Here is a 23,784-nt window from a genome sequence, read left to right as displayed (position 1 = left end):
ACACACACGCACTGAAGGCAACACAGCTGTAGACTCCAGAAGTTTTCCTGCATTTGCATGCTTTTAAAATCAAATTTGCATGCTGGCTTACAGCTAACCATAGGAACACCAATTTGTTTCCAGCGTCCAACCAATTTTCTTACAGCAGCCAGTGCTCACCCCAGCTCCACCCCAGCCCCACTCCGGCCTTGTCCCCGGCCCCTCCTGCCCCCACCTCCAGGGTGCTGATGTGCTGCAAGATGGCGCTCCCCTCCCCCTGCTTCCTGGCTGAGGCCTGAAGATGCTGGACAGTGGCGGAAAGTAGGGTGCTGGCCATGTTGCAGCAGAAGGCATCTGAGCCGACCAGGAACTCCCTGTGGGAAGATCAGGATGAGGAGGCCTTGACTCGGGGCTTCATCAGCTCTACTGACCCTCCACCCCACAGCAAACAGCTCAGTGGCTCCTTCCTCTATTATTCTCTCCATCCAAGCCCTCTGCAGCCCTCATCATGCCTTGTTCCCCAATCTTCCAGCTGTGATAGGAAGTGCCCTTGCCCCAGCCCTGACCTCCCTCCTCTTTGGTTCAGCCTCCTAAAGGGTAGGGCATTCCAGGTGTCAACATGCATAGTCTGGCTAATGCAACACAGACTCCCTGCTAAATCTAGGTTCCCACAACATCAAACAATGAGTCCCAAGTCCTGCAATGGTTCAGAGAAAATCTAATGAAAGGAAAAGTGGGTGAGGAAGGACCTGGGGGACTAACATGGGGGCAGCAGGGACTCACCAGGGCTGTTTCTCCAGCCAGTCACCCAGGAGATGCCGCAGGTGTTGGGGAAAGTCGACGTAGAGCCGCTGCAGTTTTTCTGGGGGTATCTGGGAAACCAACCCCCACAGAGACATGATCTGGGGTTTGGAGGGCATCTGGAGGAAAGGAACAGGCCACTCTGAGAAGTGCCCAAGGAATGTGACCTACGTCCTGGGTCAGCCAGGGATGTCCTGTAGATAGCTCTCCCAGAGACATCCCCACCATCACTCACAGCCAGACCACCTCAAACCGGGGACATTTTTGGTCAGTGTCTGAGACAAGGTGAACCCTTCAATGGTAGACACAGGGCAATGGAGCTGTAGGCAGAGGAGTGGGGAGACAGGAGAGATTGGGTATTAGGGAAAGCTCTCTGAGAGGAGGCAGAGGACTTAGGTTGCAGCTCTAGACCTGGCTCTGGTTCTGTGGGCAAGGAACTTCCTCTCCGTGGGCCTCAATCTTCTCATCTATAAAATATGATGCTTGGATAAGGGCAGAACTTTCCAAACTCTTTAAAGGAATAGTTTTAATATGTGTAATCCGAATTATATAACAGGTATAAAATCAGAGTTTTTGGGGTTAATCCTCACTTGAGGACATTTTTCCCCCCATTGATTTTTAGAGAGTGGAAGGGAGAGAAAGAGACACAGAGAGAGAAACATCAGTGTGAGAGAGACACATCAATTGGTAGACTTTGCCTTCACACATGCCCTGACTAGGGCCATGCCCTTGACCAGAATCAAACCCGGGACCCTCAGTCTACAGGTCGACGCTCTTTCCACTGAGCCAAACTGGCAAGGGCAAAATTGGAGTTTTGAAAGCAAGTGTGGTAGGCCTGGAACTCTACTGCTTCTTCCTGCCTCTCCCCACCTCCTGACCCCAAATATGACCCTGAGAAACCCTTCAAAATTCCAGGGTTCCATGAGATAATTTGAAAACTAGCCAACAGGATAATGAAGAAGAGGATGGTGGAGCAATAATAGCTGCCAATTACTAAGCACTCACTATATATGAGGCATTGCTCATTATCTCATTAGAACCTCACAACAATTTTTAAAATATATAATTATCTCCTTTCATAGATGAAGAACCCATTCTCTTATATGCATACTAGAGGCCCGGTGCACAAAACTGTGCACTCGGGGGGAGGGGTCCCTCAGCCTGGCCTGCACCCTCTTGCAGTCCAGAGCCCTCAGGGGATGTCTGACTGATGGGCTTAGGCCTGGGGAGTGGGCCTAAGCCTGTCAGTCGGACATCATTAGCGTTGCTTTGGAGGCAGAAGAGACTCCCGTCACTGCTGCTGCACTTGCCAGCCATGAGCCCGGCTTCTGGCTGAGCAGTGCTCCCCTTGTGGGAGCGCACTGACCACCAGTGGGCAGCTCCTGCATTGAGTGTCTGTCCCCTGGTGGTCAGTGCACATCACAGCAAGTGGTCGTTCTGCCCGTTTGGTCAATTTGCATATTAGCCTTTTATTATATAGGAATAGAGGGCCAGTGCACGAAATTTATGTGGGGAGGGGGTAGGGTCCTTCAACCCAGCCTGCACCCTCTCGCAATCCGGGACCCCTCAGAGGATGTCTGACTGCTGGTCCAACTGCCATTTAGGCCCGATCCTGCAGGGATCCCTGTGGGATCGGGCCTAAACCAGCAGTTGGACATCCCTCTCGCAATCTGGGACCACTGGCTCCTAACCACTCACCTGCCTTCCTGATTGCCCCTAACCGCCTGCCTGCCTGCCTGATCTCCCCTAACTGACTCTGCCTGCCTGCCTGATTGCCCCTAACCGCCTCTGCCTCGGCCCCCACTGCCGTGGCTTTTTCCAGAAGGACGTCTGGAATGATGTCCAGAAGGTTGTTCAGCTGTCTGGTCTAATTAGCATATTATGCTTTTATTACTATAGATATGCATAGTCCATGGACAGACAATAGTGTGGGGAAGGTCTGGGGAGGGGGTGGGAGCAGGGTTGAGGGGGTCAATGGGCAGAAAAAAAAAGGGGACATCTGTAATACTTTCAACAATAAAGATAATTTAAAAAAGAAAGAAACCAAGTCTCAAGGAGGTTCTCTAACTGTCCAAGGCCACTCAGCAAGCACATTTGGAATCAGTATTTAAATCCAAGTGGGGATTAACTATCACACTGTACTATTAGGATCCCTTCCAGATCCAAATCCCATCATCCTGAGGGGCAGGGCTGAGGGAGGAAGGTTGAAGAAGGGGAGATGGAGCAAAGAGGAAAGTAGAGAGAACTCAGGGAGAAAGTGGGAGAATGGAGAAAAGTGGGGTTGATAAGCCTGGAATAAAGGGTTTAAAAGAGTGGGAGAGGATGCTAGAACCTTGGCTAGAAGGCCAAGGACAGAGAAGAAAAGAGGAAAGGAGGAGATGAGAGAAGTAGGGGAGATGTTTGTGGCCCCTTTTTGAGTGGGCTGCAGGGTAGGGTAAGCATACCCGTAGTTTCCCAGGGGTCTCTCAGTTCATGTTTTTGTAATGTTCTTGTCCCAGAGATGAGGGAGAAGAAGGGGATGGAAACTCCCTGGGTCTCCCCCAGCTCAGTAACCCCAAATCTTCCTGTTGTGCTTTTAGCGTCTCCCTTCTCCCAGGACTCCCCAAGAGATAGAGAGCAGAGGAGCCTCTTCTCTGGAGATTCCTGCTTCAAGACCCTCCCCCCAACCCCAGTCCCTCTCCTCCCCCAGCTCTATTTTCCCAAAAGTATAATCCTCTTGCCCTCCTATCCCTAAGCCCTCCACACCCTCCTCTCTTTTCTTCCCAAAGCAGAACCCCCCTCTGCCCCCCTCTTGCTCAGGGTCCTCCAATAGGCCCTTGTCTATCCACCCTCTGGGGTGGGGCACATTTGGTCTGTTTCAAATCCAAGGGAAGACTATTCCTTCTCTCTTCCTCTCATGTTTCCCACGGAGCTAAGACTCTGACCCCCTACCCCTACCCTATTGAGAATGGAGGTGATTCCTAAGTCATGGACCAGCCTCCTGGCCTGGTCCTGGCTTCAAATCTCCTCCCCTACTCCATCCTCGGACTGCAGGAGGCCACACTATTCCCCACTCGGACTCAAGAACAAGGCTGGGTCCACTGGCTGGTCAGCAGGGGAGCACCATCTGTTTAAAGCCCCCTGAAGACTGTCAGGGACCCAGGAGCCACGGCCTGAAGGGATGGGGCCAATATTCCCGTCCAAACCGGGAGGGAAAACCCGATGTCCAGGATTCTCATCAGCTGCTTCGTGGCCTACATCTGTTCTCCTCAACCCGACATCCCCTAGTCCTCTGGTCGCCGGACCACAGGATCAAAAGTCAAAGGAGCTTCTCCGAGTTGCCCAATGTGTGTATGTGGCGGTGGGGGCGGGGAGGGGGAGGGAGGCGGAGCCAGTTCAGCACGAGGAAGGTTAACCCCGCGCCGCCGGGGAATCTCGGCGTCTACAGCAGCCAAGCGTGGAGCAGTTTTGAGGGGGAAATTCCCCCTCTTCTGGGGCACCATGAGGTCTATATCTCGGGCTCGCTCACCCCCCAGTTCCTGGACAGGAACCTTCATGGGAATAAAGGACAGGGGTTTGTCAAGGACCCACCGGCATCAACCTTCCAGGGAGGGGCAGCTACTTCCCCCCACACACGCAGCGGGCGGGAGGACACCACCTTGCCCTCCTTCCCCGGAGTTTACAGTCCCGGGCGATGGAAGGAGTGTCCCCAGGCGGGAGGTAGGGGTGCTGGGCCTGTGCCCATTCCAGATTCATCTGAGATTCGAAACTGCCCAGACCCAGTAGCACCAGCGACCAACACCAGCTGAAACAGCTTCCGGGGGACCGTCCACCCTGCCCAGGGGAGGGTCCTCAGATGCCCCGGGCTCACCCCCCACCCGCCACTCACACACACTGGGAGTCCGAGGCGCCCCCACCCTCCCTTCCTCGGAGGCATCCCCTCACCTTGGCAACCTCTCTGCTGTCTTCTCCCTCTCTCGGCAGGCACTGCAAGGCCATGGGTCTGTAGCTCTGTCCAGCGAGTTCAGGGCTGGCCTTGCTAGCACCCGCCCTCCACCACCACCACTACCAAAAGGAAAACACACACATACACACACACACACACACACACACACACACACGCACACTCACTCCTCTCCCCCTCGTCCTTCCTCCTCAGTGTAAGCAGTGGCTGCCCCAGCCTGCTGTTTCCGGCTTCTCTGTCTACCCAGGTCCCTCCCTGGAGCTCTGACGACACAGAGAAGAGAAAGTAGGCTGGAGGAGGAAGAGGAAGAAAGTGGGTGAGTTGTGTGTACCTCCTGTGCCAAGCGGGGGGGAGACAGGACTGGGGCTTGGGGCCCTTGGGCCTGGCTGGAGGGGAGACTGACCCCCCACTTCCTCTGTTGCCTCACAAGTGATAAACTTTTCTCAAGAAAGTCACCTAATATCAAGCAGAGACATGCCGCCCCAAACTGCCTCTCCCGTACCCAGACTTTCACAGGGGCTCCAGCGCTGGGGTTCACGAGGGACGGGGCGCCCCGGCGCCTCTGGAAAAGCCAGTCCCTCTGGGCTCTGCACTCCCTCCAGTGGAGGACCCTGAAGAACAGCAGGGGAGCTGGCGCTGGAAGGAACGCCTAGGTCCCCCTCCCTTTCTGCCAGGGAACGCCTTAGCGGTCGCGTGACCACTGATGGGAGGAAATGGGGGTGGGGGTGGGGAGAAGAGACCCCAAGCTCAGAATTCTGGAAAACTCCAGAGTGCCTCCGACTGCCCCCTCCTCACAGGGCGCTACTCCTCAGACCCTGGTGGGAGTGGGCGTGGGCTGGAGTTGGTGCCTGCAGATTCCCAAGGGACAAGTTGGAATACGAATCTGCTGTGCAGCCTCGTGAAGTTCCTGTTTCTGGAGTAAACACTGAGACACACCCAGAAACACACACGAACAACTCCCTGGCCACAGACCACACACACATGCTTACACACATGCAGGCAGGTTCACAGACGTGTCAGCGCTCGGAGCCACATACAGCCACAGGAGACACGCACGCAAGGCTGGCTCAGCTTCTGAGTCATCATCAGAAGTAATGGCTAATTTCTGCAGCTTTTGCTGGAGGAGCTGGAGGAGGTCAAGAGACCTAGAGAGGCCTTCACGCCCCCGAACCTGAGAGACAGTGGTGTGTGGAAAGGATGGTCCCTGGGGGATCGGGAGGTGGGAGGAAATTTCTACTCCCCACCTTTCTCCCACACCCCTTCCTAAACAGGGCAGGGCTGAGGGGCCAAAGCTAGGCCTATGCTGCCCCCTGGTGTCTGAACTGATACCTAGAATTCAGCGCCATGTGGATGGGCACGTGAGTTCAAGAACTCAGAATGTGTGGGCTCCGCCAGGCAACAGAGGGTAGCGGTTAAGAACTGGGAGTCTGGAAACAGACTGCTTGGGTTCAGATCTTGCCAACACTGCTAACTGCACAACTCTGGGCAGTTTCATCTTTGTGCTTCAGTGTTGTTATCTGTAAAATGGAACAAATAACACTCTTAACTCATGAGGTTGTAAGAGTAAAATGTGATAAAACATGTGAGGGCTTAGAACAGGGCCTGGCACATAGTAAACATTAGGCAGGCCCTAACCGGTTTGGCTCAGTGGATAGAGCGTCAGCCTGCAGACTGAAGGGTTCCAGGTTCGATTCCGGTCAAGGGCATGTACCTTGGCTGCGGGCACATCTCCAGTAGGGGGTGTGCAGGAGGCAGCTGATTGATGTTTCTCTCTCATCCATGTTTCTAACTTTCTATCCCTCTCCCTTCTTCTCTGTAAAAATCAATAAAAAATATATTTTAAAAAATTAGGCACTATTTGTTTGGCCCAGGATAAACCATACATGAGGAAGGCAGCAGGGCCTCTATCCTACACAGGAGTCCCTGGTTTGGGGGTCATATTAGCTCCACTAAGACAAAGCCTATTGGAGGTATGTGTGTTTATGTGTTTATTGTGTCTGGAAGGCAGTGAATTGAAAAGGAGGGGGAACAGGGGTGGAGTTGGCCAGCAGGGAATCTGTCCTAGGGTCACTGTGTGCACATAGGCACTCACAGCACACATATGTATGTGCTCCCAGCTGCCCACTCTGCCTGCAGACATCCACAGACAGTGGCTGAATTCAGGCTTCATCAACTAAGGGTCTCAGAAGGTCCAAGTTCCCCCGAACTTTTGCAAGAGAAGGGGAGGAGTGAATGCAGTCTCTAACTTTGCCTCCTTTGCGGGGTAGGAAGGTGAGGAGCAAATAGTGGTAGGAAAACAATATTTATTGTCACACTCTCCAACTGATTCCACCGAGGGGGATGCTGTGATGTCATGGAGAGAACCCAGAATTTAGAAGCAAATCGGCTTGGGTCTGATTCCACGTTGTGTCTACCCCTTGAATAGAGACAATAGTTACATCTACTTTACATGGACTGGGCTAGGGAGGTGTTTAGGATGCAAAATTTAAGGAGGCGCTCATCTTCAGGTTGTGCAATTGCAGGGTTGGCTAGACTTTCGGTAATGATACTCCCACTTTCATGACCCTGAGAGTGAGTGCCATACTTGCCACACCCTCCTCCAGTCCTACCATCCATCAAGTGGCTATTTAGATTGCACAAAACAGAGCATAGGAAAAAAGTTTGTGGTCAGTTGCAACCCAACTGAGTCACAAAATCAATTTGGTGAGTGTATTAATTTGCTGGGGCTGCCATCACAGAACACCACAAACGGGGTGGCTGACATGACAGAAATTTATGGTCTCACAGCACTAGAGGCTGCAAGTCCACGCTCCAGGTGTTGGGAAGGTTGGTCTCTTCAGAGGGCAGTGAGAGAGAACCTGCTCCAGGTCTCTCCCCTGGGCTTGTAGATGGCCGTCTTCATGTTCCCGTGGTGCTCTCCCTGTATGTGAGGGTATCTCCAAATTTCCTGTTTGCTAAGGACACCAGTTGGATTGGATTAGGACCCAACCTACTGACCTCATTTCAGTGTGATTACTTCTGTAAAGACTGTATCTCCAAATAAGGTCACATCCTGAGGTACTTGGGGTACTTCATAAGAATATGAATTTTCAAGGGACGTAGGAATTCAACATATTAACATATGAATGTTCAAGAGACACAGTTCAGTCCATAACAGTTAACATTGATGACCACCACTTTTTAAAAAAACAAAGTAGAATAGAATAGAAAATACCAGAATGTATCACACAAAGACTTAAGGATAAGTAGTGTTTACTACACTTGATCTTAGCCAAAAGGCCGAGAAGCGATGAGGATACGTAGTGTTTAGTGAAACTTGTTTGTTTTATAGATGCATCTGAGTTCTAGGTCTTGATGTAAAAGACATTTCAGTGCAGGTCGTGATTTTCCTTTTTAAGCATCATTTGGATTTTGGTTACCACCACAAATCGCTTTGCATTGCTTTTTATTTTTATTTTGTTTATTTTTTTAAAAAAATATTTTTATTGAATTGAGAGAGGAAGGGAGAGGGAGAGAAGGATAGAAACATCGATGATGAGAAAGAATCATTGTTTGACTGCCTCCTGCATGCTCTACACTGGGGATCGAGCCTGCAACTGGGGCATGTGCCCTTGACCGGAATCAGGCTGATGCTCTATCCACTGAGCCAAACCTAGTAGGGCTGCATTGCTTTTTAATTATTTTATAGGTACATTCTTCTCTGACAAGAACATAAGCTCCTGGAGGACGGGATCATCTCATCTTGTAAACGCTGCTGTGTAGCTAGAGAAGACAACATTTTTTCTTGCCAGTAAAAACAAGGACTACAGTTTAGTGAGTGTTTGCTGTGTACCTGGCACGGGGCTGGATGTTTTACATACACTCTCTTACATAAGGACTAAACATAATGGTGATGGCAGGAGTTCAGTACATTACACAGACAACACGAGTGGGTGCCATGTTCAGGTGCGCTGGACAGCAGGCTGGGGTGTGTGGAGGACTGAGGGATAAAAGGAAAAGGTCACAGAAGAAATGTGGGAAGCGGCGGTGGGCCCTTAGCCAGTTCTGTCTCTCAGACTTTGGCCATTGTCCCAAAATTTCCAGCCACCTCAATACCAACCCACCACCTAGATTAGAGGAAACAGAGGCCCTCAGTTGGAAACTCCCTCCGCTTCCGGCTCCCGACCAACAGACATGCTCATCAGCACCTGTGCCCTCCCTCAGGCTCAGAGGAGAGGATACGCCTGCCCCTGCCCAAGGCATGCTCCTCCGCCTGTGCTCAGGGCCCCTCCCTTCTGCTTCCCCAAGCACAGTTCCATTCACTGTGTCCTCGCTCCTCCAAATCTGCAACGTCTCATTTCTAATTATTACGGCATTTTACCTTCAGCATTTAAACATGTTCAAATCTCTCCCACCTTAAAAAAAATAAAAGTATAGTAAGCAAATAGAACAAATCTGCCCAGAATCTATGTCCAGTTGATTCAACAAAAATTTGTTCGGTGTCTGTTCGTAGGCTCTTAAAGCTGAGAGGGGGAGTCCATTAGTTAACAGCGATACTATAGGATAGTCTGGGCTATGACTCTAGTGAAGCACAGGGTGCCGTGGGAGTACATAGGAGGGGCACCTAGACTAAGTAGAGAATAGGAGAAACCAGGAAGGTCTTCCTGGAGGAGGTGATGCCCCAACTAAATCTTGAAGGAAAATAGGAGTTATTTAGGCAAAGAACAAGAGAAGAGTTAAACCAGGAAGATGATTTAGCATATGCAAAGGCATGGATACTATGGGAGCACAGTACCTTCTGGAAATGGGTAGTAGCCGGGAATGGGGAGCAGTAGAGGACTTAGGGTAGGTGAGTAAGATGATGAGATTTAGTAGAGAGACCTCCCTAGCTGTAATGTAGAGGAGGATTTAAAGTGTAAGTCTGAAGCCAGGAGGACAATTCAGATGGAGGAGACCATTTAGTGAAGGACTAGAGGTGAAGCAGTGAGGAACAGAGGCTGGTTTAAGAAGAGAAGTAAAGACATGTGGGGCCAGTGGGTAAGGAAAGAATAGAGTCAAGGAACTAGAAGTATCCATAGACCTAAAGACCAGTCTTCCTGGGAGCGAGGGAGAGAAAGATCCGGAGGGCTGGAATGTCGTGGTCAGAGACAAGGGGCTAAGACTTCAGCCCAGTTTCCTTGCCAGGGTGTGGTATAGGTTGTGGCTACTGGAGTGAGTGGCTATGGTAATGTCATTAGAGTTGAGGAGAGCAAGGAACCAAGAAGCCAGTGGAGGTGAGTCATTAGAGCTGAGGAGGGCAAGGAGCCAAGAGGCCAGGGTGCTGCTGGACTACCTGCATGAACATTAAAGCCACCTGGCTTTTGCAAAAGACCTGAAGATAGACAGGAAGACAGTGAGTCAGATGCCATAGTCTTCAAGGAGCGTGGGAAAGGGACCAGGCCATCATGATAGCAAAAATAATAACTAGGATTTAGTGAGGGTTTATGTATTACTTCAACTCCTACTTTAAAAACATCTTAAGCCCTAGCGAGTTTGGCTCAGTGGATAGAGCATCAGCCTGTGGACTGAAGGGTCCTGGGTTCAATTCCAGTCAAGGGCACATGCCTGGATTGTGGGCTCGATCCCCAGTTGGGGGCGTGCAGGAGGCAGCCGATCAATGATTCAATGATTCTCTCTCATCATTGATGTTTCTATCTCTCCCTCTCCCTTCCTCTCTGAAATCAATAAAAATATTTTAAAAAACATCTTAAGCTCTGTATATTTTATCCTACAACACTGTGAGGTAGAACTATGTGCCCAACACAGTAGCCACTAACCATATGTGGCTGGTTAATTTAAAAATTAAATTTCTCAGATGCACTAGCCACATTTCAAATGATTAATAGTCATCTATGGCTAATGGCTACTGTATTAGCACAGACATGGGGCATTTCCATCATCACAGAAAGTCCTATTGGATAGCACCAAGCGCCCTCATTTTACAGATGAGTAGATGGCAGTGTGGAAAGGTTAAGTAACCCGCCCGAGGCCCAAGCGCTGGCAAGTAAGCTGGGATTGAATTCCAGTTAGTCTGGCACAAACACCGTTGCCCTTAAGCTGCATGCTACACATATTCTTAATGGAAGGGGAAATAGCTGGCCCTTATAAAGGAAGAGGAATTTATGGTATATGACTATCTGTGAAAGCACCGATAGAGCCTGCTTAGCAGCAAGCCTTATAGGCAAAGTCTGGATTCTGTGCAGGTGTTCCCTTCCCATGCATTCGGGGGAGGAATCTCTTTGGTCTAGCCAATCACAGTATTTCCATACCCTCGGCCAATAGGACCTTAGGGGGCTCTTGGGAAAGATTTTGTTCTTCTTCAATGGCAAGTCCATACGTGAGACTGGAATAGCTGCAACCATGTGGCAACTCTGAAGAGAGATACCATCAACCTTTGGGGATAGAATAACAGTGCAAAGAGGTAAAAAACAAAAAAACAAAACAAAACAAAACTCTCAATGAGTCAACCAGTCCTCAGCCTGCTCCAGACCTCCTCATTTGTTCAATCTGCTTTAAGCATGTCTTCTGTTACTTGCTGCTAGATGCATCCTTAACTGAGATCTTTTTAAAAAAATATATATTTTTATTGATTTCAAAGAGGAAGGGAGAGGGAGAGAGAGAAACATCAATGATGAAAGAGAATCATTATTGATCGGCTGCCTCCTGCACACCCCCTACTGGGGATCAAACCCACAACCCCAGGCAATGTGCCCTGACCAGGAATTGAGCCGTGACCTCCTGGTTCATAGATTGACGCTCAACCACTGAGCCACGTCAGCTGGGCCTTCACTGAGATCTTGGTGGTGTCATACTAACTAAGAAATGGAGAGCCCAGAGTGGGATGACTGCCCATGATCCCACCACCACTCGTTTTGTGGACTTGGAGGAATAAGAGACATATATCTCTTTAAAGGAAGAGAGTCCTCAGACAAGCAAAGAGGAGCAAGGACAATCTGAACTGAAGGTGGCCCAGAGCTTTGTGCAAGGATGGGGGTGGAAAGCAGTACAAGGGTGGTCAGGAAGAGGAAGCTCTGGGCTGAGTGGAGAAGGGTAGACGCCCATTGAAGCCTGCCAAGGACGACAGGATGTGAGCAGTGGCGGGGTCAGCTGATCTCAAGGTTCCAAATGAAGTCCTGGAGCTGTCAGAGGCTGACTGTGGTCAACAGACCTACATCTCACAGAAGGACAAGTAGCAGCCCCGGTGGGTGGGCAAAGTCAAACATCTCTGAATGGTGCCAGCTGTGGTCAGGATTGAGCCTCTCCAAGGAAATTCCAGCCCTCTAACTTGCACTGTAATTACCTCTCTCTCTCTCTCTCTCTCTCTCTCTCTCTCTCTCTCTCTCTCTCTCTCCTTCTCTCCAGCCAAGCTTTTGGGAAAGTTATTCACGCTCACTGTCTTCCCTCCCTCACCTCCTCAGTACACTGCCAGCTGGCCATTGTCTCTACCGGTCCAATGAAACTGTATGGCCCATGTCACATATGCCCTCCTAGGTGTCAAGAATGATGCCTGCTCCAGGCCTTCTCTTGATAAACTCTCACCAAAACTCCACACTGTCAGCCACTCCTGAGTAAGTTCTACCTCCATTGGTTTTCATGATTCCTCTCTCCTGGTCTTCCTCCCACCTCTCAGGGTGCTCCTTCTCAGTCTCCTGTCTTCACAGGCGATTCTTCCTGTGTTATCTTATAAAGCAATGTAATATGGTGGTTAAAACCATGGCCTCTGGTGTCAGCCCACCCGGGTTCAAATCCCTGCCCTACCACTTGCACGTAGCAATGAGAGGACTATGCCCTCTCACCAGTCCAAGGCTTGAACCTGTCCAAAACACTGTAGCAGCTCCCCACAATAAAGTTTTAATTCTGTTTCTTTGTTACTAATGTTGTGGCCCCACCCCATAACAAAGAAACAAAGGAAAATTTCCCCATCGAATTTCTTAATAGTATTATTCCTTTGGGAATGCCGTGTCATAAATTAAAATTGAAAGTGGGTGCAATCGTCATGCTACTGAGAAATCTCAATAGTAAATGGGGTATTTGTAATGGTACTAGATTTATTATCAAAAGATTACGACCTAACATTATCAAAGCTGAAGTATTAACAGGATCTGCAAAGGGAGAGGCTGTTGTGATTCCAAGAATTAATTTGTCCCCATCTGACACTGGCCTCCCATTTAAATTGATTCGACGATGGTTTCCCGTGATGCCAGCATTTGTGATGATTATTAATAAATCACAAGGACAGGAGGAGGAAACCAAGATGGCGGCATAGGTTAACACCGGAGTTTGCTGCCTCGAACAACCACTTCAAAAATACAACTAAGCCGAAACCGGTTTGGCTCAGTGGATAGAGCGTTGGCCTGCGGACTGAAGGGTCCCGGGTTCGATTCCGGTCAAGGGCATGTACCTGGGTTGCAGGCACATCCCCGGTGGGAGATGTACAGGAGGCAGCTGATCAATGTTTCTCTCTCATCGATGGTTCTAACTCTCTATCTCTCTCCCTTCCTCTCTGTAAAAAATCAATAAAATAATTTAAAAAAAATACAACTAAAAGATGGAACAGACATCATCCAGAACCACAGGAAGGCTGGCTGAGTGGAAGTTCTACAACTAGGAGGAAAGAGAATAGCATACCTAGACTCAGAGGAGGCGCAGTGCTGAAGTGAAATACTAAGGTGTGGAGTGCATGTGGAGCAGGCTGGTGGCGGAGGGCGCGGTTGTTGTTTTCAATCGGGAGGGAGTCTCAGACTCTGAGCTCCAGATCCGGGCGAGTCTCTAGGGACCCAGACTCAAACGGGAGAAGCGGGACTGTCTGGCTTCAGTCGGAACTCGAAGGCAGCTTTCTCTCCGAGGTTTGCAGCGGTTGCAGAGCCGCTGGGGACGGAACTGAGAGCAGCCATAACTGCTTGCTCCGCCCGCCCTGTAGATCCCCTGGGACCCGCCCCGCCCAAGCCCTGCACAGAGGCATTTGCCGGATAGCCTTAGGCAAACGCTAGATTAGCACCACCCTAGAGATCCAGCACAGAAGCTCTCCCACTGCAGACACAGCTGACTCTCATAGCCAGTTAGCCTGGAGGTCAATTCACCCCCAGTATTGCCGACAACAATCAAGGCTTAACTACAACAAGACTGCGCACAAAGACCACAAGGGGGTGCGCCAAGAAAGCATAAAAAATGCGGAGACAAAGAAACATGACAGAAATGGAGGATATAGAGCTAAAAAACGCACTTTTAAGGTCTTTCAATAATTTTCTAGAAACTGCTGATAAACTTGATGAGATCTACAAGAAATCTAATGAGACCCTCGATGTTGTGATAAAGAACCAACTAGAAATTAAGCATACACTGACTGAAATAAAGAATATTATACAGACACCCAACAGCAGACCAGAGGAGCACAAGAATCAAGTCAAAGATTTGAAATGTGAAGAAGCAAAAAACACCCAACCAGAAAAGCAAAATGAAAGAAGAATCCGAAAATACGAAGATAGTGTAAGGAGCCTCTGGGACAGCTTCAAGCGTACCAACATCAGAATTATAGGGGTGCCAGAAGATGAGAGACAGCAAGATATTGAAAACCTATTTGAAGAAATAATGACAGAAAACTTCCCCCACCTGGTGAAAGAAATGGACTTACAGGTCCAGGAAGCGCAGAGAACGCCAAACAAAAGGAATCCAAAGAGGACCACACCAAGACACATCATAATTAAAATGCCAAGAGCAAAAGACAAAGAGAGAATCTTAAAAGCAGCAAGAGAAAGAAACTCAGTTACCTACAAGGGAATACCCATACGACTGTCAGCTGATTTCTCAACAGAAACTTTGCAGGCCAGAAGGGAATGGCAAGAAATATTCAAAGTGATGAATACCAAGAACCTACAACCAAGATTACTTTATCCAGCAAAGCTATCATTCAGAATTGAAGGTCAGATAAAGAGCTTCACAGATAAGAAAAAGCTAAAGGAGTTCATCACCACCAAACCAGTATTATATGAAATGCTGAAAGAAGAGGAAGAAGAAGAAAAAGGTAAAGATACAAATTATGAACAACAAACATGCATCTATCAACAAGTGAATCTAAGAATCAAGTGAATAAATAATCTGATGTACAGAATGAACTGGTGATTATAATGAATCAGGGACATAGAAAGGGAATGGACTGACTATTCTTGGGGGGGAAAGGGGAGTGGGAGATGCGGGAAGAGACTGGACAAAAATCGTGCACCTATGGATGAGGACAGTGGGTGGGGAGTGAGGGCGGAGGGTGGGGCGGGAACTGGGAGGAGGGGAGTTATGGGGGGGGGAAAAGAGGAACAAATGTAATAATCTGAACAATAAAGATTTAATTAAAAAAATAAATAAATAAATCACAAGGACAAACTCTAGACAAAGTAGGCATGTTCCTACCTGAACCCGTTTTTGCACATGGTCAGTTATATGTTGCTTTCTCTTGAGTTTGAAGAGCATGTGATGTTACAGTTAAAGTCTAAGTACTTCATCACAAGGGAAATTAGTTAAGCACTCTGAAAGTGTTTTCACTCTTAATGTGGTATACAGGGAGATATTAGAATAAGTTTAATCACTTTATCAGTCATTGTTTGCATCACTGTTGTTTTTATATCATGTTTTTATCATTTTTATATCATGCCTCTGTTGTTATATCCTTTTGTTACTGCTTATTTATTAATAAATTTATGTATTATTTTCATATACATTTTACTAATTTCCTTTCATCTCTCACACTTCTATTATAGAGAAAGGGCAAATAGCAATATTAAAATATCTCCGATAATTAATTCCCTTTTTAAAAAAATATATTTTATTGATTTTTTACAGAGAGGAAGGGAGAGGGATAGAGAGTTTGAAACATCGATGAGAGAGAAACATTGATCAGCTGCCTCCTGCACACTCCCCACTGGGGATGTGCCCGCAACCAAGGTACATGCCCTTGACCGGAATCGAATCCGGGACCCTTGAGTCTGCATGCCGACGCTCTATCCACTGAGCCAAACCGGTTAGGGCAGTTTTTCAATCTACTTATCTACTGATGGGCACTTAGGCTGTTTCCAAATCTTAGCTGTTGTAAATTGCCCTGTTATGAACATAGGGGTGCATATATTCTTTCTGGTGATTGTTTCTGAATTCTTGTATTTAAATTCCTAGAAGTGGAATCACTGTGTCAAATGGGAGTTCCATTTTTAATTTTTTGAGGAAACTCCAAACTGTTTTCCACAGAGCCTGCAGTTTGCATTCCCACCAGCAGTGTACGAGGGTTCTTTTTTCTCCACATCCTCACCAACTCTTGTTGTTTGTTGATTTGTTGATGATAGTCATTCTAACAAGTGTGAGGTCATACCTCATTGTCCTTTTGATTTGCAACTCTCTGATGATTAGTGACTTTGAGCACTTGTGTCTGGCTTCTTTTACTCACCGTGTTTTGAGATTCATCCATGTTGTTGTGTGTATCCATTGTTCATTTATATTTTACTAGAGGCCTGGTGCATGAATTCATGCACCAGTGGGGCCTCTCGGCCTGGGGATCGAGCCTGGGACCTTTCAATCCATAGGCTGACACTCTATCCATTGAGCCAAACCAGCGAGGGCTCTACATTCTTGCTAACATTTGGTATTGTCAGTTATTTAAAGTTTAACCATTTTGGTGAGTGTGGAGAATTATCTCATTGTGGTCTTAATTTGCATATTCTTGATGTAGAAAGATTTTGAATACTTTTCATGGGTTTATTGGCCATTTATATATGTTATTTTATGAAGTATCTGCTCAGATCTTTTGTCCATTTAAAAAAATTACAGTCTTTTTATTACTGTATTATAGGAAATATATAAATATCTTGGATACCCATCCTTTGTCAGATCAATATTTTGCTTACCTTTTTTGGCTTTATTTTCTTAATAGTATCTTTTGATGGGCAAAGTTTTGATGTTTCTTTTATCAATTTTTTTCTTTTATGATTATTGCCTTCAATGACTTAAGAAATTTTTGCCTACCGCCAAGTCATAAAGATATTGTGTTTTCACCTAACAGCTTTATGATTTTAGCTTTTATTTTTTATTTTTTTTAAAATATATTTTATTGATTTTTCACAGAGAGGAAGGGAGAGATAGAGAGTTAGAAACATCGATGAGAGAGAAACATCGATCAGCTGCCTCCTGCACATCTCCCACTGGGGATGTGCCCGCAACCCACGTACATGCTCTTGACCGGAATCGAACCTGGGACCTTTCAGTCCGCAGGCCGACGCTCTATCCACTGAGCCAAACCGGTTTCGGCTGATTTTAGCTTTTAGGTTTTAGATTCATGATCCATTTTGAAATAATTTTTGCATATGGTGTGAGATAGGGTCAAGGTTCACTTACTTCTCCCATATGGATATTCAGTTGTTCCAGAACCATTTGTTAAAAAGATGTATTGCTTTGTCCAGTGTATTGCTTTTGACATCTTTGTCAAAAATAAAGTGACCATTAAGTGTGCGTCTATTTCTGGCCTTCTGTTTTGTTCCCTGGATCTATCTGTCAATCCTTATGCTACTACCACACTGTCTTGATTACAGTAGCCTATACGTCTTGAAGTTAAGTAGTATAAGTCTTCCAGTTTTTCTTAGTATTGAGATTTTAAAAGCTCCCCAGGTGGGTCTAATGTGCAGCCCAAACCTGAGAACTTTGAGAACATTCTAATGTGAGCCAAAGTTTCCAGACCCAGCTTTCTCTGTCCCTAGCTTCTAGGGCAGGGGTGGGGAACCATTTTTCTGCCAAGGGCCATTGGATATTTATCACATCATTCACAGGCCATACAAAATTATCAACTTAAAAACTAGCCTGCTATGCCCAGCTGGTATAGCTCAGTGGTTGAGCATCAACACATGAACAGAGAGGTCACCATTTCAATTCCCCTCAGGGCACATGCCCGGGTGCAGGCTCAGTCCCTAGTGGGGGATGTGCAGGAGGCAGCTGATCAATGTTTCTATCTCTATATCCCTCTCCCTTCTTTTCTCTCTAAATCAATAAAAACATTTAAAAACAAAAATGCACACACTTGGCCAAATCCTGGCCCAAAACACCTTGTAGGATTTAAAAAAAAAATTAGACTCCTATATTTGGTCAAATATTTAATTAACTCACCCCTAATGCCTTGGCAGGGCCAGGCCAAATGATTTTGTGGGCCTTATACGGCCGCCACGGGCCGGACATTCCCCATCCCTGCTCTAGGGCAACATGCTAAACCAATTAGTAAACTTGATCCTATCTCCTTAGACTAGAATCCTCTTCCTCTCCAGCTTTATGGCTGATGCATTAAGAACTTCATCAGTTTTTCACCTGGCTTCCCACAACTTCTAGAAAAAAAAAGCCTAAGTTCTTACTTAGTGTGCCTAAAATCACCCTTTATAATTAGGCTCACAAATACTTCACCCATTACCTTCCCCAATAAGTACCTTAAACTTTAGCCATATCATATTAGTCATTCCTCAAGTGTTGTTTTTTTAAATGTTAGTTTTTTTTTAACTACTTTATGACAAGTTTCATGTGTGTGTGTTTTTATTTTTTTTTTTTTATTTTTTTTAATATATTTTTATTGACTTTTCACAGAGAGGAAGGGAGAGAGATAGAGAGTCAGAAACATCGATGAGAGAGAAACATCGACCAGCTGCCTCCTGCACACCTCCCACTGGGGATGTGCCCGCAACCAAGGTACATGCCCTTGACCGGAATCGAACCTGGGACCTCTCAGTCCGCAGGCCGACGCTCTATCCACTGAGCCAAACCGGTTTCGGCATGTGTGTGTGTTTTTAAATTAAAAAATATTTTTATTAACTTCAGAGATGAAGGGAGAGGGAAAGAGAGATAGAAACATCAATGATGAAAGAGAATCATTAATCAGCTGCCTCCTGCATGGTCCACTTTGGGGATTGGGCCCGAAACCTGGGCATGTGCCCTGACCAGGAATCAAACCATGACCTCCTGGTTCATAGGTTGATGCTCAACCACTGAGCCATGCCGGCTGGGCCAGTTGATGTCTCTTATGACCCATATACAATTACTTGTCTTCTAGTTTGTTGAAGCAATAGGTCAGACATTTGCCACAACAATGACTGTTAAAGTGGCTGGCCATAAAACTCTGGCACCCATTCATCTAAAGAACACTCCCAACGAAGGCAACTGGTTGTGCCATCTCATCCACCTTATAGTATTTCAGGACAGCCAGCTTAACCCTCTTTCTCTTATGCTCACTCCTGTTGGGAGTGGTGTAAGACTGCTTCCCTTTCTTAGCACCACCACGTAGTCTCAACACAAGATAAAGAGTGGACTCCTTTCGAAGGTTATGGTCAAACAAAGAACATCCATATTCCAGTTGCTTGCCAGCAAAGATCAGTCTTTGCTGATCAGGGGGAATTCCTTCCTTATCTTGGGTCTTGGCCTTTACATTCTCTCTTGTATCCAAGGGGTCAGCCTCGAGAGTGATGGTCTTCCTCACAAGGGTTTTCGCAAAAATCTGCATCTTGGTGGCAGTTCCACCATGGACGGCAGATCGGAAAGCTTCCTCAAGTGTTTTAACCTTCCTCATGCCTCCATGCCTTTGCTGGCCCACCAACCTAAAACACACTTTCCTCCTGCCATTGCCTGTCACTTCCTTCTTCTCTTTCAACATGTAGCCTGGTATCGTCTACACTGCTGTGCTTTGACCCCTTATCTGGAATAAGTATCCTTCCCTGGTTCCCACGGCCATCTGTACTTGCCTTTATTATAGACACAGAGGTACTGTGTTATAACTGTCAGTCATCTTATCGCACAACTCCACTAACCTACGTGCTTCCTGAAATCTGAGACTTTGTATTTCCATTTCTTGTCCCTAGTGCCTACCAATATGCTCGGCACATCTGAGGTACCTAATAAATGTTTATTACATGTATGAAAACTGGGCTCCAATCTGCATTGTGATCTGGGGCAGATTTCCTTCATCTCTTTGAGCCTCTAGTCCAGCGGTTCTCAACCTGTGGGTCGCGACCCCTTTGGGGGTCGAACGACCCTTTCACAGGGGTCGACTAAGACCATCGGAAAACACATATATAATTACATATTGTTTTTGTGATTAATCACTATGCTTTAATTATGTTCAATTTGTAACAATGAAATTGGGGGTCACCACAACATGAGGAACTGTATTAAAGAGTCGCGGCATTAGGAAGGTTGAGAACCACTGCTCTAGTCCCATATCTACAAACTGGAAATAACACCTATGCCATAAGGTGGTTACGAGACTCGAGTGAGCTGATCCATGTAAAACCCATTGCGTGAATTGGTACATGGTAAATAGTAGCTCAATAAATCTTGGTCTCTTCCCATCTTCCACCATATCCTTCAGAAACACCCTCCCTATTACACTTCTTTAGCTGACCACTAGGTGGTGTCAGTCTCTGGCCTGACAATCAATCCCAGAGCAGCCCCCTTAAGGCCCCAATCCCAGCGCTTGTTACACTCAGACAGGAAAAGATGTTTAACGATTTGCTGGAAGATCCAAAAAAGAAGATACCCTCTCCCACACCAACGTCTTTTCCTACTGTCACCATTCTAGGTACCCTGATTATGGATTGCAGAGAATTCCTCTTTGATTCCTCACTATTTTGGTTATAATTTCAACTCAAGGATTTGAAGATTGAAAATGCTTCTTAACAATAGAAGTGGGAGAAGACGCTGAGGCAGAGAGGGATTCATGAGTGCTATAGGAGAAATGCAGAGAAGATGTTTACAGTCACATCCGCCTGAAAGGAATGAATTACGACGGTCTCCTCAACCAGCACAGGCACCCCTGGTCCTAACACTCTGTCAGCCTTCCCATCAATTAATCAAGAGCTCCTAATAGTGGGTGGATACAAAGAAATAAAAGACATCCTTGCCCTTAAGGAGTTTATAGTGTGGTGGTAGACACAGAACCTGCACAATTAAGTGCTAATGTCTAGGTCAGTGGTTCCCAACCTCTTTTTGGCCATGTCCCACCTAAGCATCTCTAAAATCCTGATGCCCCCCCTGTGACTTATAATTCTTATTATTCAAAAAGTGAACTCCTATTCATGTGGAGGAAGTCTAAAAGGCCATTAACTTGGTTTAAACAAGCTTCCAAAGAACATGGCATCCATGAACAAGAAACATAAAAGAACAAAAGGACAGTTGAAGTACTGAGGAAGAAATCACTAAGAAATTGTTAAAAAAAAAATCCTATATAATAAAAGCCTAATATGCAACTTGACCGAACTGTAGAAAGACTGGTCGCTATGATGCACACTGACCACCAGGGGGGCAGATGCTCAGTGCAGGAGCTGCCCCCAGCCCGCAGGCCGGCCAAGGTGGGTGCCAGGACCCCGACCCCCCCCCCCCCCCCATCGCCCTGCCAGTGCCCTCACAGATCGTCCCTGATCTCCAGCCAGGTCTAGGGACCCAGCCCATGCACGAACTTCGTGCATCTGGCCTCTAGTAATAATATGAAGTGATATAAAAGAAATAGCAAATAAAGTTTCAAAATATATAATAGAGAACCGAAATGCATAAAAATGTCACTGTATATTTATATACTGTATATGAGGCCCCTAGGGCCATAAGAAATGCAAAAAATTCACTGTTAGTAACTCATTCTCGAATTGCCCCCCTTAAAAATCAAGTTGCCCCCCTGTGGGGTGTGTGCCACTGGTGGGAACCACTGGTCTAGGTACTGAGGCTATCCTGAGTACAAGTTGGGAACAGGAGAGATGGGCAAAGGGAGAATAACAGGACGGCTTTTCTAAGGAGGGTAAGGAGGGGCTGGGAGAACAGTATAATTAAAGGCTCAGATAGAAATATGCATTCTCTCTCTTTTAGAGACACCCTCACAGTTCACATACTGGAAATAACCAAGTGTCCAACAACCCTAATGGATTGTGTAGAATCCAAGCAAGGACACTGCAAGTAACCAATATAAAAAGAGGGCGAGATGTGCGTGTACAAAGTGGAAAGGGATCAAGATAAGTTAATTGAAAAAGTAAGTTACAGAATAGTATATATTGTATGAGCTCACTTGTGGTTTTAAATTATGTTTATTTGTTTTTTTGTGGGTTTTTGTTTTTTAACCTCTTGGAAGGAGACCCACAGAACTCTCAGTAGTGGTGACTCTGAGGGTGGGACTGAAGAATGGGAGTGTGGAGAGCAGCGGGTTTACTTTTCACCTTGTACCTTCCTATACGCTGAGGGTTCTTTTAACCACTAATTATTACCATTTTTATAAGATAAAGTTAAAAATAAATACACATTCACATTCATAAGCTCATAGGAGTTGGGAGGTAGCAAATAAGAAGTGTTGACATGCAGGCTGAGGCCAGACTTTGGAAGTCCGTGGCTGGGAGAGTTCATACTGGATTTAGTTGTCTACAGACAGACACCCAGTAGAGGTTTGCCATCCAGGAAGAGACTCCACAGGGAGAACGGATGTAGAAAGACTCACCTTTGTAAGGTAACTAGCAGGGAGAGGAATGAAACTGCCCCCTTACAAGCGACATGCGGTCATCCCATCTAGCTTTTTCCTTTCAAAGATGTCTGAAATCTGTTTCAATCTGATTTCGCTTGGACGGTAACATTGGGAGAGGGTCCTGGGAGAGGAAGGAATCTGATAGGCATTCACTAAACACGTTCAGTGAGTCCCTGCCGCCATGTGTCTGTCACTGTGTGAGCCCAGGAGGGCTGTATAATAGGATGAATAAGATTCCACCGCTGTGTGAAGAAACTCTGGCAGAGGAAATTGGAGCTTTATTTCAAAGGAAAAAATGACAGACCTTGAGCACAGACGTGCAAGATTAGACAGAATTGGCAGCGTCTGAGATTTCTAGCCTGGAAGACGAAAGGTAGGTGGCCGTGGCCTGGAGCAAACCGAGCCCAGAGGGAGCTCTGGTTTGGAGGAAAGCTCTGGTTCCCTCTGGATTCTTCCGTGGCTCGCACTGCCATCAGGGGACAAGTCCTCAGTGTTGCTCCGCTTTCTGCAAGGACAGCCTGGAGGACGGAGAACCCTTCCTTGGCTAGAATTTTAAAAGGGTACAACCCTCTCTCTTCTGAACCTCAGTTTCTGGCAGCCCAAGTCGCCTGTGTCTCCCTGCACTCTGGCTTCCAGACACCAGAAAGCCAGACGCCCAGGGCGCAGGCTGCAAACACCGCCCAGGAGGGGGCAGTGGCCAGAAGCACCTCCGCGGGGCGGTGGACCCGCCGGCGCCCGGGGCTGGAGGCAGCCTTCCCGGACCGGCCGCGGGCCGGACAGAGGTCCCGCGCTCAGCAGACGCCCGCTCAGAACTCGGGTCCAGAGTCCCTCATCTTATTCCAAATCCCTGTTGCTCGGAATCTAAAACGCCGACTTGGTGGGGAGCCAGGCAGAAGGGATAAAAAAATAAAAAATAAACGAGCCCCGACCTCTTGGGGCGAAGGGGGCAGCCCCACCCGCTGGTGACTCACCTCCCTCCAAACCAGCGCCTGCCCCTTCCCGCGCTCCGGGCCCAGGCGGGCAGGGCGAAGGCGGGGACCAAAGGGGGGCCTCCCACCCCCAGGCCCCGGGAGGCCGAACAAGCTTGCGGCGGGGCCCCCGCGGGGGTCCCTGGTTACCTCTGAGGTCCCGGAGCAAGGTGGGGGCGGCCCTTGGGGCCCCTCCTCCCCCGCCCCCCGCCGCTGGCCCCGGTCCCGGTCCCCTCTCCAAAAAGTCTTCGAATCCAAGCTCAGCCTTTTCCCCGAACCGTCCCCGCGATTGGCGGCCCCCTGCCCCCCCACCCCCAGGGTCGGGGGGGCAGCCCCACCCCAGGCGCGGGGCACGTCAGGCACTCCAGAAACCAGGATCCCAGACCCGGCTGAATCCTAGAGAGCAGCCACTCCACTTGGCTCGCCCACTGCCAAGCACCCAGTTCCTGCAGCCACTCGCAGCGGAGAAGAGAAAGGCCCCGGCGGGAGGGGAGGACGCGCCCCGCCCCGAGCCCGCCAGCGGCGCCACGGGACCCCCGATCTCGAACCGCGGGGCCGGAGCTCCAGCCCCCGGA

General features: G+C 47.8%; 1 protein-coding gene, 1 long non-coding RNA gene and 2 pseudogenes across 15 annotated transcripts in view; 1 reads left to right on the top strand and 3 right to left on the bottom strand.

Moving 5' to 3' along the window:
* STAT6 (signal transducer and activator of transcription 6) overlaps nucleotides 1-4,988 on the bottom strand; it is a 15,232-nt gene extending 10,244 nt beyond the window's left edge. For 10 of the 14 annotated variants that reach the window (XR_001349217.2, XM_014459926.2, XM_014459930.2 and 7 more), the window contains exons 1-3: nucleotides 4,705-4,928; nucleotides 763-899; nucleotides 215-353 (exon numbers count right to left, since the gene is read on the bottom strand). Coding sequence is in view for 13 of the 14 variants with exons in the window: in XM_014459926.2 (XP_014315412.1) it covers nucleotides 215-353; nucleotides 763-899; nucleotides 4,705-4,758 (330 nt within the window). In the remaining variant the exon portion in view is untranslated. Of the gene's footprint in view, nucleotides 1-214; nucleotides 354-762; nucleotides 900-1,015; nucleotides 1,101-4,704 lie in introns of all 14 variants that reach the window. The other 4 variants (XM_014459929.2, XM_014459928.2, XM_023758050.1 and 1 more) reach the window with 4 other exon arrangements.
* Nucleotides 4,933-8,531, top strand: LOC111827016. The gene is made up of 2 exons (XR_002830477.1): nucleotides 4,933-5,039; nucleotides 8,412-8,531. It is a non-coding gene; the product is annotated as an uncharacterized LOC111827016 (long non-coding RNA).
* Nucleotides 7,847-8,014, bottom strand: LOC111827026 (annotated as a pseudogene).
* A 10,254-nt stretch (nucleotides 8,532-18,785) lies between the features above and the next one.
* LOC102419412 lies at nucleotides 18,786-19,310 on the bottom strand (annotated as a pseudogene).
* Between the last annotated feature and the right edge of the window lie 4,474 nt (nucleotides 19,311-23,784).

The sequence above is a fragment of the Myotis lucifugus genome, unplaced genomic scaffold, assembly GCF_000147115.1.
Source record: "Myotis lucifugus unplaced genomic scaffold, Myoluc2.0 scaffold_119, whole genome shotgun sequence".
Lineage (NCBI taxonomy): Eukaryota > Metazoa > Chordata > Mammalia > Chiroptera > Vespertilionidae > Myotis > Myotis lucifugus.
Note: the sequence above shows the minus strand (reverse complement) of the source record. Positions and strands in the feature narration are given on the sequence as shown.